Genomic DNA, 15,176 nt, shown 5'->3' on the forward strand with positions numbered 1-15,176 from the left:
CACCAGGGGGACAGGTGAGACACACCTGGGCACACCTGAGCACACCTGGGCACAGCTGAGCCCAGCTGAGGACACCTAGAACACACCTGGGGGGACACCTGGGCACACACCTGGGGACAGGTGAGACACACCCGGGCACACCTGGGGACACACCTGGGGACACACCAGGGGACAGGTGAGACACACCTGGGGACACACCTGGGGACAGGTGAGACACACCTGAGCACAGCTGAGCACACCTCGGACACACCTGGGGACGCACTTGAGCACATCCAGACACACCTAGATACACCTGGGGACACACCTGGGCACACACTTGAGCACACCTGGGCACACCTGGGGACACACCTGGGGCACACCTGGACACACCCGAGGACACACCTGGGCACACCTGTGGCAGCGGCTCCAGGCCCCGCCCTGATTTCGGGGGTCCCCCCCCAGGTGCCCTCGGCCCCCCCCGTGCCGGGCCCCCGGAAGCTGGCGTGTCTGGGGGCGCTGCTGCTGCTCACCTTCCACCTGGCGCCCCTCAGGTGAGCCGGGGGGCTCGGGGGGGGGAGTTTGGGGGGGTCCCGGGGGCGGTTTGGGGATTTGGGGGGTCCTGGGGGGGAATTTGGGGATTTTGGGGGGTCCCGGGGGGAATTTGGGGATTCCGGGGGTCCAGGGCGGGATTTGGGGGGTCCTGGGGGGAAATTTGGGGATTTGGGGGGCTCTGGGAGGATTTTGGGGTCCCGGGGGGGGGTTTGGGTGACCCAGGGGGGGTTTTGGGGCTCCCCAGTTATTTCGGGGACCCCCCCTGACCCCCCCCTCCCCTCCCGCAGCCTCCCCCAGCCCGGCCCCGCCCCCCGCGCCCCTGCCCCTCCCCCGCGGGGGCGGCGCGCGCCTGCTGGAGGTGACGGATCTGGGCGCCCCTCCCCCCCCCGGGATCTGGGGCCCCTCCCCCCGCCCCGGGGCCCCCTTCAGGTACGTCCGAGACCCCCAGTCCCCTCCCTGGGGGGTTTTCTGCCCCACATCTGGGCGCCGCTCGCAAACGCTTCGGGGGGATTCTCCCCTTTTCGGGGCGGTGTGCCCGAATTTTTGGGGCGATTCTCGATTTCCCTGGGCCAATCTCAAATATTTTTGGGGAGAAAAATCTCAATTTTTTTTTTTTTTTTGGGGGGGCTGGTGTTAATTCTCAAACTTTTGGCGGGGGAATTCTCGAATGTTTTCAGGCGATTGTAAAATTTTTTGGGGGGGTCGGTTCTCAAACTTGTGGGGTAAACGTCGTGTCTTTGGGGGCGGGTTAAGTCTCGGATTTTTCGGGGTCATTCCCAAATCCTTTGGGGGATGATGATTCCCATATTTTTGGGGGGTGATTTCCCCAATTTTTTGGGGGGGAATCCCCGATTTTCCCCCTCCCCAGGAACTCGTCCCTGTCCCCCGTGTCCCCCTGGGACGCCCCCGGGAGCCCCGAGTGCCGCGGCTTCAACAGGACAGAGTCCCTCAGGTACAGGGGGGTTTGGGGGATTTGGGGGATTTGGGGGGATTTGGGGAAATCTCGGGGGGGGTCGGGTAAAATTCGGGGCGGTTGGGTTTGGGTGAATTCTGGGTGATTTTGAGGAATTCTGGGAGGGGGGGATTTTGGGGAAAACTTGGGGGCATTTTGGGAGGATTTTGGGAGCATTTGGGGGAAATTTGGAGGTTTTGAGGGAGTTTGGGGGGAGTTTGGGAGGATTTTGGGGGGATTTTGGGAGCATTTGGGGGAAATTTGGAGGTTTTGAGGGAGTTTGGGGGGATTTTGGGAGGATTTTGGGAGCATTTGGGGGAAATTTGGAGGTTTTGAGGGAGTTTGGGGGGGATTTTGGGAGGATTTTGAGGAACTTCAGGGGATTTTCGGGGGTGTTTTGGGAGGGGATTTGGGGGATATTCCGGGAGGGGATTCGGGGGATATTTTGGGGGTCTCAGAGCCCCTGTGTCCCCCCCAGGCTGGCGGACGAGCTCCGGGGGTGGGTCCGGAGGCACCAAATCCACCGAGGGACCCCCGGGGGGCCCCCCCCGAGCCCCCCCCCGCGGGCAGGTGAGGGTTTGGGGCTCCGGGGGGATTTGGGGGGGCCTGGAGCGGTTTGAGGGGGTCTGGGGGCAGTTCTGGGGGGGGCCCTGGGGGGGTCCCGAGGGGGTCTGGGGGCGTCTCAGGGATGTTTTGGTCATTTGGGGGGGTCTCGGATGTTTCTGGGGGTCTCTGGGGGTCTCTAACCCCCCAAATTTTGGCAGGTCCAGGGCTCCGCCCCCCTGGAAGGGCCCGGGGGGGGCTCGGCTGATCCCGGCGGTGCCCACCCGGCCTGAGAGGTGAGACCCCAAAATGGGACCCCAAAAACCCAAAATGGGGGACCCCAAAAAAACCCCAAATGGGGACCTCAAAATCCTACTGGGACTCCCAAATGGGACCCCAAAAAACCCCAAAACGGGGACCCCAAAAAACCCCGAATGGAACCCCAAAAACCCCAAAATGGGACCCCAAAATCATACTGGGACCCCAAATGGGGACCCCCAAAAACCCCAAAATGGGCACCCCAAAAGGGAACCCCAAAAACCCCAAATGGGAACCCCAAAATGGGACCCCAAAATCCTACTGGGACCCCCAATCGGGACCCCAAAAATCCCCCAAATTCCCTGAAATCCTCCCCAAAACCTCTGACAGAATTTCCAAATCCTCCCCAAAACCTCCCCCAGCCTCCAATCCCCCCCCAAACCCCCCCAAATTCTCCCCAAGTCCCCCCCAAAACCCTCCAGTAATCCCCCAGTTCTCCCCAAAGACCCCGAACGTCTCCAAAAAATCCCCCAAAAATCTCAAAGAAACCCCCCAAACCCCCCCCAAAACTCTCCGCGACCCCCCAGGGCCCCCCCGGGGCAGCTGCAGCTCTACCAGGGCCCCCGACCCCCCCGACCCCCGAATCCTGGCCGCCATCGACCGCCGGGACGACACCCTTCTACGTCGTCTCCTTCCGCCGGGTACCGCGGCTTCGGGGGGTTCCTGCGGTCCGGGAGGGTCTGGGGCGATCTCGGGGGGATCCGGGGAGAGTTTGGGGGAATTTTGACTGAGGATTTCGGGGAAGATTTTGGGGGAGAGTTCGGGTGAACTTTGCGGGGATTTTCCGGTGGGGGGGGGGTTCTGTGGAGGATTCCGGGGGATTTTTGGGGCTGATCTCGGAAGCGTTTTTGGCTGGGAATTGGGGGAGGGTTTTGGGGCGAATTTGGGGGTTTGTTGGAGCCCTAAAGTTGTGCATTTCCTGCCGCTGCCCCCCCAGGACCACCTGCTGCTCCCGGCCCGCAGCCACAACAAAACCTCCCGGCCCAAAATGTCCCTGGTGATGCCGGCGGGCGGCGCTCAACGGTGAGGGGGGACCCCCAAAAACGCCACGAATCACCCCAAAAATCCTCCCAAAAATCCCCCTGAAATTCCCCCCGAAATTCCCCTAAACCCCCAAAAAAATCCCCCAAAACCCCCCCCCCAAAAACCCCCCCCCAACCCCGATTTTGGGGTCCTGATTTCCGGGTTCCCTCCCACATTCCGGGGCCCCTCCCATTTCTGGGGCCCCGCCCTGATTTCGGGGTGTGTCCCCAGACTCGGGGCGGGGCCCGCAGCCCATGATGCAGGTGGACTGTGAGGTCATGGACACGAGAGTCATCCACGTCCGGCGGCGCCGGGCCACGCCCACTGCGAGGGACACGCCCACCGGGGGGCGGGGACAGGCCGTGAGACTGCCCACCCCACGAGGGACACCGCCCACCAATGAGGGACATGCCCGCTGTGGGGTGGGGACAGGCCATGAGACACGCCCTCTGCAAGGGACACGCCTACTAGGGGTGGAGACCGGCCCTGAGACACGCCCCACCGCGAGGGACGCGCACAGTGGGGCAGGGACAGGCCCTGAGACACGCCCATTTGCGAGGGACACGCCCACTTCTTCATTAGGCTATGCCCCTTCCCATAAGCCTGTGGTGTTGAGGCCACGCCCCTGATTTGCATACTCAAGCCACACCTCCCTCTGGAATGGACCGTTCATGCCACGCCCACTGATGTGAAAGCCCCGCCCTTTTCCCTCTGGGCGTGGTTTACTCTGAGGCCACGGCCCTTCTTAAAGGGGCCACGCCTCTTTTTCTGTCCCCGCCCCCTCCTCGTTTTTTTACCCAAATCAATAAAAATTCAGAGATGAACGATTTGGGTTCTCCACGTGAAGGAAGGTTCGGGAATTTTGGGGCAAAATCTGGGATTTTTGGGGGGAGACTTCTGGACGGATTTTTCCGGCCTTCCCCGGGGATTTAAGGGGGAACCTTTTGAAGGATTTTTCAAGAAGTGTCTTTAGGAATTTTGAGCGGAGTTTTGGGGGATTTTGGGGGCAGTTTTGGGGGGAATTTTTTGGGGTTTTGGGGGGAATTTTGGGGGGGATTTTTTTTTTGGTTTTCGGGGTGTTTTTGGGGCAGAAAAACCTCCCCCAAACCCTTCAGAGACCCCCCCAGGTCACCGACTGGCCAGGCCGGCCCCAAACCCCCGAGGATTCGGGTCAAAAAAGGGACTGGAAGCTGCGGGAAGCCGTGCAGGGTTTTATTGCGGGGGGACGCGGGACGGCGGCTGCGGGCGAGGAGGGCGGGGGGATGAGGAGGATTTGGGAGGGAACGTCCCCAGGGAACGTCCCGGGATCCCCTCCGTCCCCAGATCATTCCCACCCCATTCCCGTCCTCCCAGAACATTCCCGTCCCGTTCCTGCTGTCCCAGGGCATTCCCACCCCCTTCCCTCTCCTTCCCAGAGCGATCCCATCCCATTCTTGATCCTTCCCAGCGTTCCCATCCCATTCCCATCCCATTCCCGCTCCTTCCCAGGGCATCCCCAGGCAGAATTCCCGGAATTCCGGGGGTCACGGGGTGAGGGAGCCCAGCTCCCCCAAACCCAGAACCCAGGACCCAGGACCCAGGACGTGCTCCCCAGCTCAGGATCCCAGGATCACTGGACAATGGAATTCGGGGATCACTGGACCGGGGGATCCCCGGGATCACTGGGCGATGGAGATCTCCCCCAGAAGCAGGGCCGCAGCCGCTCCCCGGGTCAGGATCCCAGGGTGAGGATTCCAGGATCCCAGGATCACTGGGTGATGGGATTTGGGGATCACTGGGTGAGGTATTGATCACGGGACGATGGAATCCCGGGATCACAGGACGATGGGATCCAGGATCACTGGGCTAGGTATTCTGGGATGCCGGGACGATGGAGATCTCCCCCAGCTCCAGCCAGAACCAGGGCCGCAGGCGCTCCCCGCCGAAGGCGGCGGCCGGGAAGGCGAAAGAGCGGCGTGGGGGGCAGCGGCCGTCGCCGTCGAAGAACGCCACGCGGCCGCCGTCGCAGTCCAGGGCCACCCTGAGCGCCCGCGGCAGGCGCGGCGGACAGCGGCGTGGGGCGGCTCGGTCAGCGCCCGGCCCAGGCCGCCCCAGCGCTGCAGGGCCCAGACGCCGCGGCCCGGCCCGAAGGCCGGCTCCCCCCGCGGCACCGACTCGCGGCTGACGCCCACGGCGCAGAACCGGCCCCCGGCCACGGCCACGGTCCAGGTGTGGCGGCCCGAGGTGAAGGCGGGCGTCCCCAGCACGCAGGGCGCGGCCGTGAAGCGCTCGGGGCCGGCCGCGGGCTCGGGGCCGCCGTAGGCCCAGCGCGCCCCGAGCCCGTCCGCGGACAGCAGCAGCCGCGCGTGCGACGTCAGCGGGTCCAGGGTGACGCGGGCTGCGGACGGCGGCGCGGGGAGCGGGCAGGAATACGGCGGCGGGGAGATGGGGGGATAACGGGGGGGAACATGGGGGGGAATATGCGGGGGAGATATGGGGGGAAATATGGGGGGACATGGGGGGGATATGGGGGGGGACATGGGGGGGATATGGGGGGGATATGGGGGGGGATATGGGGGGATAATGGGGGGGGAAATATGGGGGGGAATATGGGGGGACATGGGGGGGATATGGGGGGAAAATATGGGGGGGATTATGGGGGGGAATATGGGGAGATATGGGGGAATAATGGGGGGGAAATATGGGGGGAAATATGGGGGGATATGGGGGAATATGGGGGGGAAATATGGGGGGATATTGGGGGGGATATGGGCGGAAATATGGGGAAATATGGGGGGATAATGGGGGAGGAATATGGGGGGGAATATGGGGGAGATATGGGGGGATAATGGGGGGATATGGGGGGGATATAGGCGGGATATGGGGGAGATATGGGGGGGATAATGGGGGAATATGGGGGGGTATGGGGGAGGAATATGGGGGGAAATATGGGGAGATATGGGGGGAAATATGGGGGGATAATGGGGGGTTATGGGGGGATATGGGGGAGGAATATGGGGGGATAATGGGGGGATATGGGGGGGATATGGGGGAGGAATATGGGGGGATAATGGGGGGTTATGGGGGGATATGGGGGAGGAATATGGGGGGATAATGGGGGGATATGGGGGGAAATGTGGGGAGAAATATTGGGGGGGATTTGGAGGGGAAATATGGGGGGAAATATGGGGGGATATGGGGGGAATATGGAGGAAATGGGGAAAATATAGGGGAAATATATATATATATATAGGGGGGAATATGGGGGGAAATATGGGGAAGATGTGGGGAGAAAATGTGGGAAAAAACGGGGATATGGGGGAGGAAATGGGGGAAATATAGGGCGAGAGTATGAGGAAAATATAGGAGGAAATATGGGGGGAATATTGGGGGAAATACGGGGGGATAAAAGGAGGAAAAAGGGGGAAAAGGAGATAAAAAGAGGGAAAAGGAGATAAAGAGGGGAAAGGAGATAAAAAGAGGGGAAACGCGGCAAAGCCCCGAGTCCTGCCCCTCCCCGCCCCTTCTCCCCCAGGGACTCACCCACTTGTTCCTCCTCTTTCCCTAGAAATGACAGAATTCGGGAATTCCTGCTCCGGGAGCACGGGGAGGGGAGGGGAGGGGAGGGAGGGGAGGGGAGGGGAGGACACTCACGATGCTCCTCGAGGCACCGCCCTGCCGGGGACAGCAAAAATCACAACGATGAAAAACGGAATCAAAAAGGTAAACCAGAACAAAATAATACTAATAATAAAAATTTAAAACAAAAAATAAATAAAATAGGACTAAAAAAAAAATCATCGAAAACAAATGAAACAGAAAAATAAAATTAAATGGAGAAAATGAAGTCGAAAAATAAAATAGAAAAATAAAATAAAATAGAAAAATAAAATAAAATAAAATAAAATAGAAAAATAAAATAAAATAGAATGGAAAAGAGAACAGAATAAACCAGACTAAAGCAGAACCAAACCAGCCCCGGGACCGGGCACTCACAGATCCGAATTCGGGATTCCTCTGCAAGGAGAAAATTAACGGGAATTAATGAGGAGATGAGGGAGAAAACCAGGTTTTTGTCCAATTAATTAACGCAATTAAGGACAGGAGGGAGTTTTTCCCCGGGACTCACCGAGCTCCGCGCTGAGCTGGGCTGGACAAGGAGGAAAACGTGAGAATTTCTCCTCGGGAATTCCCGTTTTTGGGAATGTTTCCGTTTGTTTCGACAATACTCAAATGTCGGTGAGAGCTGTGGGGGGTCTGGGCACTCACCGAGGTCTCTGTCCCGCTGCGCTGGGGGAGAAGGAAACGAAACGTTGTTGAAATCCATTTGGATCGGTGCTGAATTTAAAGAGACGATGTTACGGAGCGGCAGGACACGGAAAATGTACCAACGTCTACGTCAAATGAAACGTAGAGACGGAATAAACTCTCATATTCCAATGAAATAGGGAACACAACTCGAAAACACCAGATTTTACATTTGTGAGGGACAAAAAAATGCGAGTGTTAGCACGCAATAAATACATCGCTGAATAATTATAATTAATATAATAATATAATAACCAAAATAATATTTACTATTCTAATTAATATAATAATAAATATAACTAATAACAATTTCGATAACATTTGATATAATAATTAATCTAATCAATATAATAACTAATATTACCATTTCTGTAATGATCAATATGACAATTAATATGATAATATAAGAACTAATAGGATGATTAATATTATAACCAATGTGATAATTAACGACGTCAATCCATTTTCCCTCACCCAGCGCCTGCTCCAGCTCCTCTGCCAGGGGAAAAACCCAAAACTCCTCAGTTCTGTGGCCAAAACGAGCCGAAATTCCCAAATCTGGGGAGTTTCAGGGTGGGGGGGGACACACGCACGCACCGATCCTGGAGTCCCGAGCTCCTGGGAAACGGGGAAACTTCAAATCATGGCAGGGAACGTCGACTGAAAATCCCGGGTTTTGAACGAAAATCCCGAGTTTTAAATGAAAATCCCGGGTTTTGAACGAAAATCCCGAGTTTTAAATGCAAATCCCGGATTTTGAACGAAAATCCCGAGTTTTAAATGAAAATCCCGGATTTTGAACGAAAATCCCGAGTTTTAAATGAAAATCCCGGGTTTTGAACGAAAATCCCGAGTTTTAAACGAAAATCCCGGGTTTTGAACGAAAATCCCGAGTTTTAAATGAAAATCCCGGGTTTTGAACGAAAATCCCGAGTTTTAAACGAAAATCCCGGGTTTTGAACGAAAATCCCGAGTTTTAAACGAAAATCCCGGGTTTTGAACGAAAATCCCGAGTTTTAAATGAAAATCCCGGGTTTTGAACGAAAATCCCGAGTTTTAAATGAAAATCCCGGGTTTTGAACGAAAATCCCGAGTTTTAAATGAAAATCCCGGGTTTTGAACGAAAATCCCGAGTTTTAAATGCAAATCCCGGGTTTTGAACGAAAATCTCGAGTTTTAAATGAAAATCCTGAATTTTAAATGAAAATCCCGGGTTTTGAACGAAAATCCCGAATTTTAAATCTGAACCCCCCAAAATTTTGTCCCGGTGGTGGAACTCTGGACTCACCCAGCGCCGCCCGGAGCTCCTCTGGGATCCGAAGGGAAATTTGGGATTATTTTGGGATATTTTGGGATAATTTTGGGATATTTTGGGGGATATTTTCCCCTCTGCTCCACCCCAGAAACGGGAACTGAACCCACCACGGTCTTTGTCGACTTCCTCTGGAAACGGGGAAGGAAAAAGACAAAGTTAAAATAACTTAACGTGATTTAAAATAGATTTAAAATAAATTGAAAATAAATTGAAAATACATTTAAAATACATTTAAAATACCTTAAAATCATTTAAGATAAATTGAAAATTACTTAAAATAAATTTTTGAATTACCAGATGGGTTTTGGGACACGATGCTGGTTCGTTTGGGCAGAAAAGGGGAAAACCGGGCGGGAAAGGGGAAATTTGGGGCAGAAAAGGGGAAATTTGGGGGATTTGGGGGTTTTCCAGGGGGGAGTTTTGTCATTTTTTCTTTGCTGGGGGAACGAAAAGATCAGCGGGAAAATGGGGGAAAAAAATGAGATTTCGGGGCCGGGAAAGGGAATCACTGACCCGGAGCTGCCGGGTTTTCTTCCTCTTCTTCCTCCTCTTCCTCTTTTTCCTGGTTTTCCTTTTCTTCCTCTTTTTCCTCTTCCTCTATTTCCTCTTCCTTCTCTTCCTCTATTTCTTCTTTTTCCTCTTTTTCCTCTTCCTCTGTTTCCTCCTCTTCTTCTTCCTCCTCTTCCCCTTCTTCTTCCTCTTTTTCCTTTTCCTTTTCTTCCTCTATTTCCTCTTCTTTCTCTTCCTCTATTTCCTGTTCTTCCTCCTCCTCCTCCTCAGGTTCTTCCTCCATTTCCTCGGGGAGTTCTTCTGGAAAAAAAAAATTAAATTTCCACGGTCGGAAACCGGAATTAAATCCCCAAACCCGTTTGTGAAAATGGATTCAGGTTCCCCAAACTGGGAGTTTTCCAAATCCGATTATGGAAAAAAAAACCCCAAATCCCCCAGAATTCCCCCAAAATCCCCCAAAATCTCCCAAAATCCCAAATTTTTGGCGACAAACCCACATCCACTCACCGAGCTCCTCCCTCAGTTTTCCTTTAAAATAAAAAATTAAAATTAAATTATTTTTAATCCACGTTTTCCCTTCTAATTCTAATTTTTAAAAAGAGTAATATAATTAATTTGGGGATTTTTTTGGGGGGGCCCAAAAAAAGGTGAAATCCTGGTGGTGAATTCCCAAATCCCCGGGGATTGATCCCAAAATTCCCAAGTTCCCAAAATCCAACTTACTGATGACAGAGTCCCGCTCTCCTGAAAATAGGGATATGAAAAGAAATTGTTTAAAACGAGATAAAAACCCCCAAATTTCCTGAAGTTTTTGAGTCGGGAAAATCGGGGGCCAAAAAATAATAAAAAAAAAAAGAATAAAAAGAAAAAGAAAAAATTTTTTTTTCTTTTTTTTTTTTTTTCTTTTTTTTCTTCCCCCAAAAAATTCCCTTTTAATTAATATTCCCCTTAATTAATGGATTGGCTCTCACCCAGCAGCTCCTTCAGGCGCCCTGGAATTCATGAGAAGTCAGGAAAAAGAAATAAATAGAAAATACTCTAAAGGAAAATATAAACACTCGAAACAAAAACAGGAATACTCTAAATGGAAACGTAAATACCCCGAATGTAAATGTATAAACATAAAAATAATGTAAACACAAATTCAAATCTCTGACTTACTGATCTCGGCTTCGTTTTCCCCTAAAGGAACGAAACAATCACCATAAACAACGATTCGAAAACCGCCCCAAAACCAAAATCGCGGGAAAAGTTCTACCGGGATTCACATCAGCTCTCGGAAGAGAGACAATTGATTAAAAATTAAAATCGGGAAATAATTAAAATCCCCAGGGCTGGGGCGCGGTACTCACGGATCTGGGAGTCCCGGGCCTCTAAAAAAACCCACAATTAATTATTTATAATTATTCCTGAGTGAGATTTATGATTATTTGCGACTATGAAGGGCGGTTTTCGTGTTTATATTTCAATATTTCCGTTTGGGGGGCTCGCTGCGCATTAACCCGCCAAGCCCCGGGGAAAACCCGAATTCCCCAAATTCGAATCTTCAGAGTTTTGGGATTTAAATGTCGGAATTTTCCGGGAAAAGGCCCCCCCCAAAAAAAAAAAAGGGATCGAGGGTTCCTCACCCAGCTCGGCCTCGTGCTCCCCTGGGAGGGAGGAAAAGAAGGGAATTAATGCAGTAATTGTTAATTATTGATCTGGTAATTGCTAATCATCCCGGGGGGTGGAAAACTCGGGCACTTACGGAGCTTTTTACTGAAGACCTCTGGAAATAGAAACAGGGGAAACGGGTGGTCGTAAATAGGAAAAATAATAGTGATAATAACAATAATAATAATAATAATAATCATAGTGATAACAATAACAGTCCCCAGTGCGGATTTTTACCCGATTTCTCCCCCAAATTTTGATTAACAGGATCAACTCACCCACGTCGGCCGTGAGCTCCCCTAAAAATGGGGAAAAAAAGGGGGGAAAAGGGAATTTTGAGCCCAAGTTTCCACTTTTCCCATTCCCATAAACGTTTCGGGGCGGAGTCCCCGAACTCACCGATTTTGGTGTGACGCTCCCCTGGGAGAGGAGGGAGAGAGCCCGGCGTTAATTGGGGTTGATTAACGGGTAATTCATTAATGAGGGGCCGGGGGGGGCCGGGACTCACCGAGCTCCACCGTGAACAGCCCTGGGAAGGACAGATCCCGTTAATTCCCAAAATTCCACGGAATTCGGGGGGTTTCTACCCAAAATTCCCGGGAACTGAGGGATTTTCCACCAAAATTCCCTGGAATTGAGGGATTTCCCCCCAATTTCTGTGGAATCAGAGGTTTTTTTCCCCCCAAAATCCTGTGGAATTGAAGGATTTTTCCCCAGTTTTTTTTTTTTTTTGGAATTAAGGGATTTCTCTCTCCGAATTTTGCGGAATTAAAGGATTTCCCCCCCCCAAATTCTCTGGAATTCGGGGATTTTTCCCCCCAAATTCTCTGGATTTAGGGATTTTTCCCCAAATTTTTCTGGAATTGGGAGATTTCCTCCCAAATCCTGTGGGGTTTTCCCCCGGATCCTCTGGAATTGCTGGATTTCCCCCCGGATCCTGCGGCATTGAGGGAATCCCTCGGGGTCGCACTCACGGATGGTGGCATCGCACTTGGCTGGGGGGAGGAAAGGAAATTAAAATTCAAACGCAAAATCCGAACGAGGATTCAAATTAAAAGCAGAAATAGGAACAGAAATAGAAATAGGAATAGAAATAAAAATAGAAATAATAGGAACAGAAATAGAAATAGAAATAGAAGTAGAAATAGAAATAGAAATAGAAATACAAATACAAATAAATATAAAAATAAATAATATACATATACATATACATATACATATACATATACATATACATATAAATATAAATATAAATATAAATATAAATATAAATATAAAGATAGAGTTTGGTGTTTTCCCCCTTTTCCCGGCACTCACCCAGCTCTGCCCGGAGCTTCCCTGAAGACAGAGAAACAGAGTGAATAAACTCCAGCAACGAATGAAATACAAAGATCAATAGAACAGATTTCCGTCACTAAGAGAACCAGTTTTTGCCGTTAACGTTCACTACGAAGGAATACACCACGTTTTGATCTGGGGATTTGGGGAATTCCGGGAATTTCGGGAACCCCGGCACTTACGGAGCCCGGAGTCGCGCTCGGCTGCGCCGCAGGGAGGGGGAGAAAAAAAAAACAACCAAAAATCACCAAAAAAAAAAAATCAGGATTTCGTTTATCATTTAATCACCAGGAAACTAAAGATATTAATTAAATATGTTACCCCATTAATTTGGAAATGAAATATAAGCCTGTTATATATTAATTAAATACATTACCCCATTTATTAGAAATAAATACATTGCCCTATTATTAGAAATGATTAGAAAGAAATATATGAAACGAAACAGAACCTCGTTGTGCCCTGGGTTATGTTCCCGATTTTCCTGGTCAGTGTTTTTTAGTCTCCCGGCGTTTTTCCATCCCTGACACTCCCAATTCATCAGGGTTTTCCATTAAAAATTTTATTTTTTTTTGATATTACTTATTATTTATTTGTCCGTTATTTATTTCATTTCTATAAAACTAAAAATAACTTTAAAATATTTATATACACTATAAAAAAAATTATCTACGTTATAAATAACGTTCCTAACTTCGTCAAACCTCAGCACTAATTAATAAAAAAACCCCAAAAAATGTTGATTAAATCCGTCCATACCCAGCAGGGCCGTGAGCCTTCCTGTGGGACGAGGGGAAAAAAAGGAAAAATTACTGACCCGACCCAAAATCGAGGAGTTTGAGCCCAAAAATCCTCGGGGGGGGGAGCAGAACTCACGGATTTCAGCGGCGAGTTTGGCTGCGGAGGGAAAAAAATTGAAGTTTTTTAAATTAAACATTAAAAATTTGGGATTTCTTTTCCTCCGTGGGAAACGCGGAAATTTGGGGCGAAATCTTGGGGGGGAAATTGGTTCATTTCCTGGTTTTCCCCAGGGCGGGATCGGGGAGGACCCTTCTACCCCAAAATGAGGGATTTTACCCCAAAATGAGGAGATTTTGCCCCAAAACAAGGAGTTTTACCCCAAAATGAGAGTTTTTTACCCAAGAATGAGGATTTTTTCCCAAAAATGAAGATTTTTACCCCGAACCCAGCACTCACTGATTTTCCGCTCGCGTTCCTCTGGGAGGGGAGAGGAGGAAAATGGGGAGAAAAATCGGGAAAACGAGAATTATGAATTTTTTTTTTTCCTTCGTTTCTCCGGCGGTTCCTGGACCAGGAATTGGGATTTTTCACCCCAAATTTTCCGTTTGAAAAAATGAGGATTCGGGGTCAAAACAATTCGGGGTTGGACTGACTCAGTTTGGCGTTGGAGTCACCTGGAAAGACAGGAAAGAGAATTAGAAACAACCCAAATTCGCCCAAATTCGCCCAAATTCGCCCAAATTCACCCAAATTCGCCCAAATTCGTCCAAATTCGCCCAAATTCGCCCAAATTCGCCCAAATTCGCCCAAATTCGTCCAAATTCGCCCAAATTCACCCAAATTCGCCCAAATTCGCCCAAATTCGCCCAAATTCACCCAAATTCGCCCAAATTCGTCCAAATTCGCCCAAATTCGCCCAAATTCGTCCAAATTCGCCCAAATTCGTCCAAATTTGCCCAAATTCACCCAAATTCGCCCAAATTCGTCCAAATTCGCCCAAATTCACCCAAATTCGCCCAAATTCGCCCAAATTCGCCCAAATTTGCCCAAAATTCCATTTTCACCCACCCGGATCCATCGGGGAACGGCTCCGGCGGCCTGGGGGGGGGGGAAAGGAAAAATTGGGTCGGGAATTCCGGGAAAATGCGGGAATTTGGGGAAAAAAATAAATGAATATATACATTTAAAATCCCTATTTATACATAGAAAACAAACAAACGTACATGCATGTAAGTAAATAAATAAATATATAATTATATATAAATATCAATTATAAACATGAGTCATTTAATAAACAATTTTTGGCGCATTATTCGAGTTCCCAGCCCGTCCCCTAAATTCCCATTCTCGGGAATTCCCGACCCCAAATCCCCCCCGGGGGGAAAAAACGACTCACCAGCGGCTGCTTTGGGGGCAGGACTTGGGGTTTGGGGTCAGGACTTGGGGTTTTAGGGTCAGGATTTGGGATTTGGGGTTTTAGGGTCAGGATTTGGGGTTTGGGGCCGGGATCTGGGTCTTGGGGCCGGGATTTGGGGCCGGGATCTCGCAGAGGAGCCGCGACAGCTGAGCTGGATCCCGTCCCGACCCTAAATATAAACCCGGGGAGGAGGATCCCGAAATGGGCACGGAGGGAACGGGATCCTCGGGGTCCTTTTGGGGGGACTTCGCTGGGATCCTTCGGGGGACATTGAGATCCTCTCAGGGGACTTTGGGATCCTGTAGGGGATATTGGGATCCCCCGGGGGACACGCGGGGATCCTTTAGGGCCGGTTTGGGACCCTTTAGGGGACACTGGGACCCTCCAGGGCACATTGGGACCCTTTATGGGACACTGGGATCCTTTGGGATCCTTTAGGGCCGATCTAGGATCCCCCCTCCCCAATCCCCCCCTGTCCGTACAGCCCCGCCGGGCGCCGCCATGTTCCCTGTGCCGGCCGCCATCTTTCCGTACGGCGCCGCGTCACT

At 51.1% G+C, this 15,176-nt stretch overlaps 2 protein-coding genes across 2 annotated transcripts; one reads left to right on the top strand and one right to left on the bottom strand.

Annotated features, from left to right (window-relative positions):
• Positions 1 to 441: 441 nt before the first annotated feature.
• Positions 442 to 4,194, top strand: LOC136304865 (acidic proline-rich protein PRP25-like; the record flags this gene model as incomplete). Its single annotated transcript, XM_066208297.1, has 8 exons — positions 442 to 530; positions 819 to 960; positions 1,400 to 1,483; positions 1,962 to 2,053; positions 2,248 to 2,322; positions 2,872 to 2,985; positions 3,282 to 3,367; positions 3,599 to 4,194. Coding segments are annotated over 7 exons (660 nt in total), but the record flags the coding sequence as incomplete, so codon positions are not given.
• A 574-nt stretch (positions 4,195 to 4,768) lies between these two features.
• On the bottom strand, positions 4,769 to 15,157 carry LOC136304866 (golgin subfamily A member 6-like protein 22). The gene is made up of 30 exons (XM_066208298.1): positions 15,111 to 15,157; positions 14,280 to 14,309; positions 13,865 to 13,885; positions 13,668 to 13,688; positions 13,347 to 13,367; positions 13,230 to 13,250; positions 12,653 to 12,673; positions 12,450 to 12,470; positions 12,107 to 12,127; positions 11,641 to 11,661; positions 11,532 to 11,552; positions 11,411 to 11,431; positions 11,227 to 11,247; positions 11,108 to 11,128; positions 10,832 to 10,852; positions 10,641 to 10,661; positions 10,451 to 10,471; positions 10,203 to 10,223; positions 9,987 to 10,007; positions 9,483 to 9,779; positions 9,077 to 9,097; positions 8,943 to 8,963; positions 8,252 to 8,272; positions 8,129 to 8,149; positions 7,616 to 7,636; positions 7,476 to 7,496; positions 7,343 to 7,363; positions 7,001 to 7,021; positions 6,890 to 6,910; positions 4,769 to 5,744 (listed from the first exon to the last, which is right to left on the bottom strand). Exons 2-30 carry the CDS (start codon positions 14,287 to 14,289, stop codon positions 5,182 to 5,184), a joined length of 1,416 nt encoding a protein of 471 aa, XP_066064395.1. The 5' UTR covers positions 14,290 to 14,309; positions 15,111 to 15,157; the 3' UTR covers positions 4,769 to 5,181.
• Positions 15,158 to 15,176: the final 19 nt, after the last annotated feature.

Source organism: Chamaea fasciata, unplaced genomic scaffold, assembly GCF_029207755.1.
Source record: "Chamaea fasciata isolate MVZ Bird 193981 ecotype frontalis unplaced genomic scaffold, bChaFas1.0.hap1 SCAF_210, whole genome shotgun sequence".
In the NCBI taxonomy this organism is placed as follows: domain Eukaryota; kingdom Metazoa; phylum Chordata; class Aves; order Passeriformes; family Sylviidae; genus Chamaea; species Chamaea fasciata.

Excerpts from the sequence above, each read along its gene's own strand:
- LOC136304866 (XM_066208298.1), bottom strand. Across the intron at positions 10,853-11,107 it reads GGAGCACGAGGCCGAGCTGG|AGGCCCGGGACTCCCAGATC; the intron begins GTGAGGAACCCT and ends GGGTTTTTTTAG. Across the intron at positions 10,008-10,202 it reads AGAGCGGGACTCTGTCATCA|GAAAACTGAGGGAGGAGCTC; the intron begins GTAAGTTGGATT and ends TTTATTTTAAAG.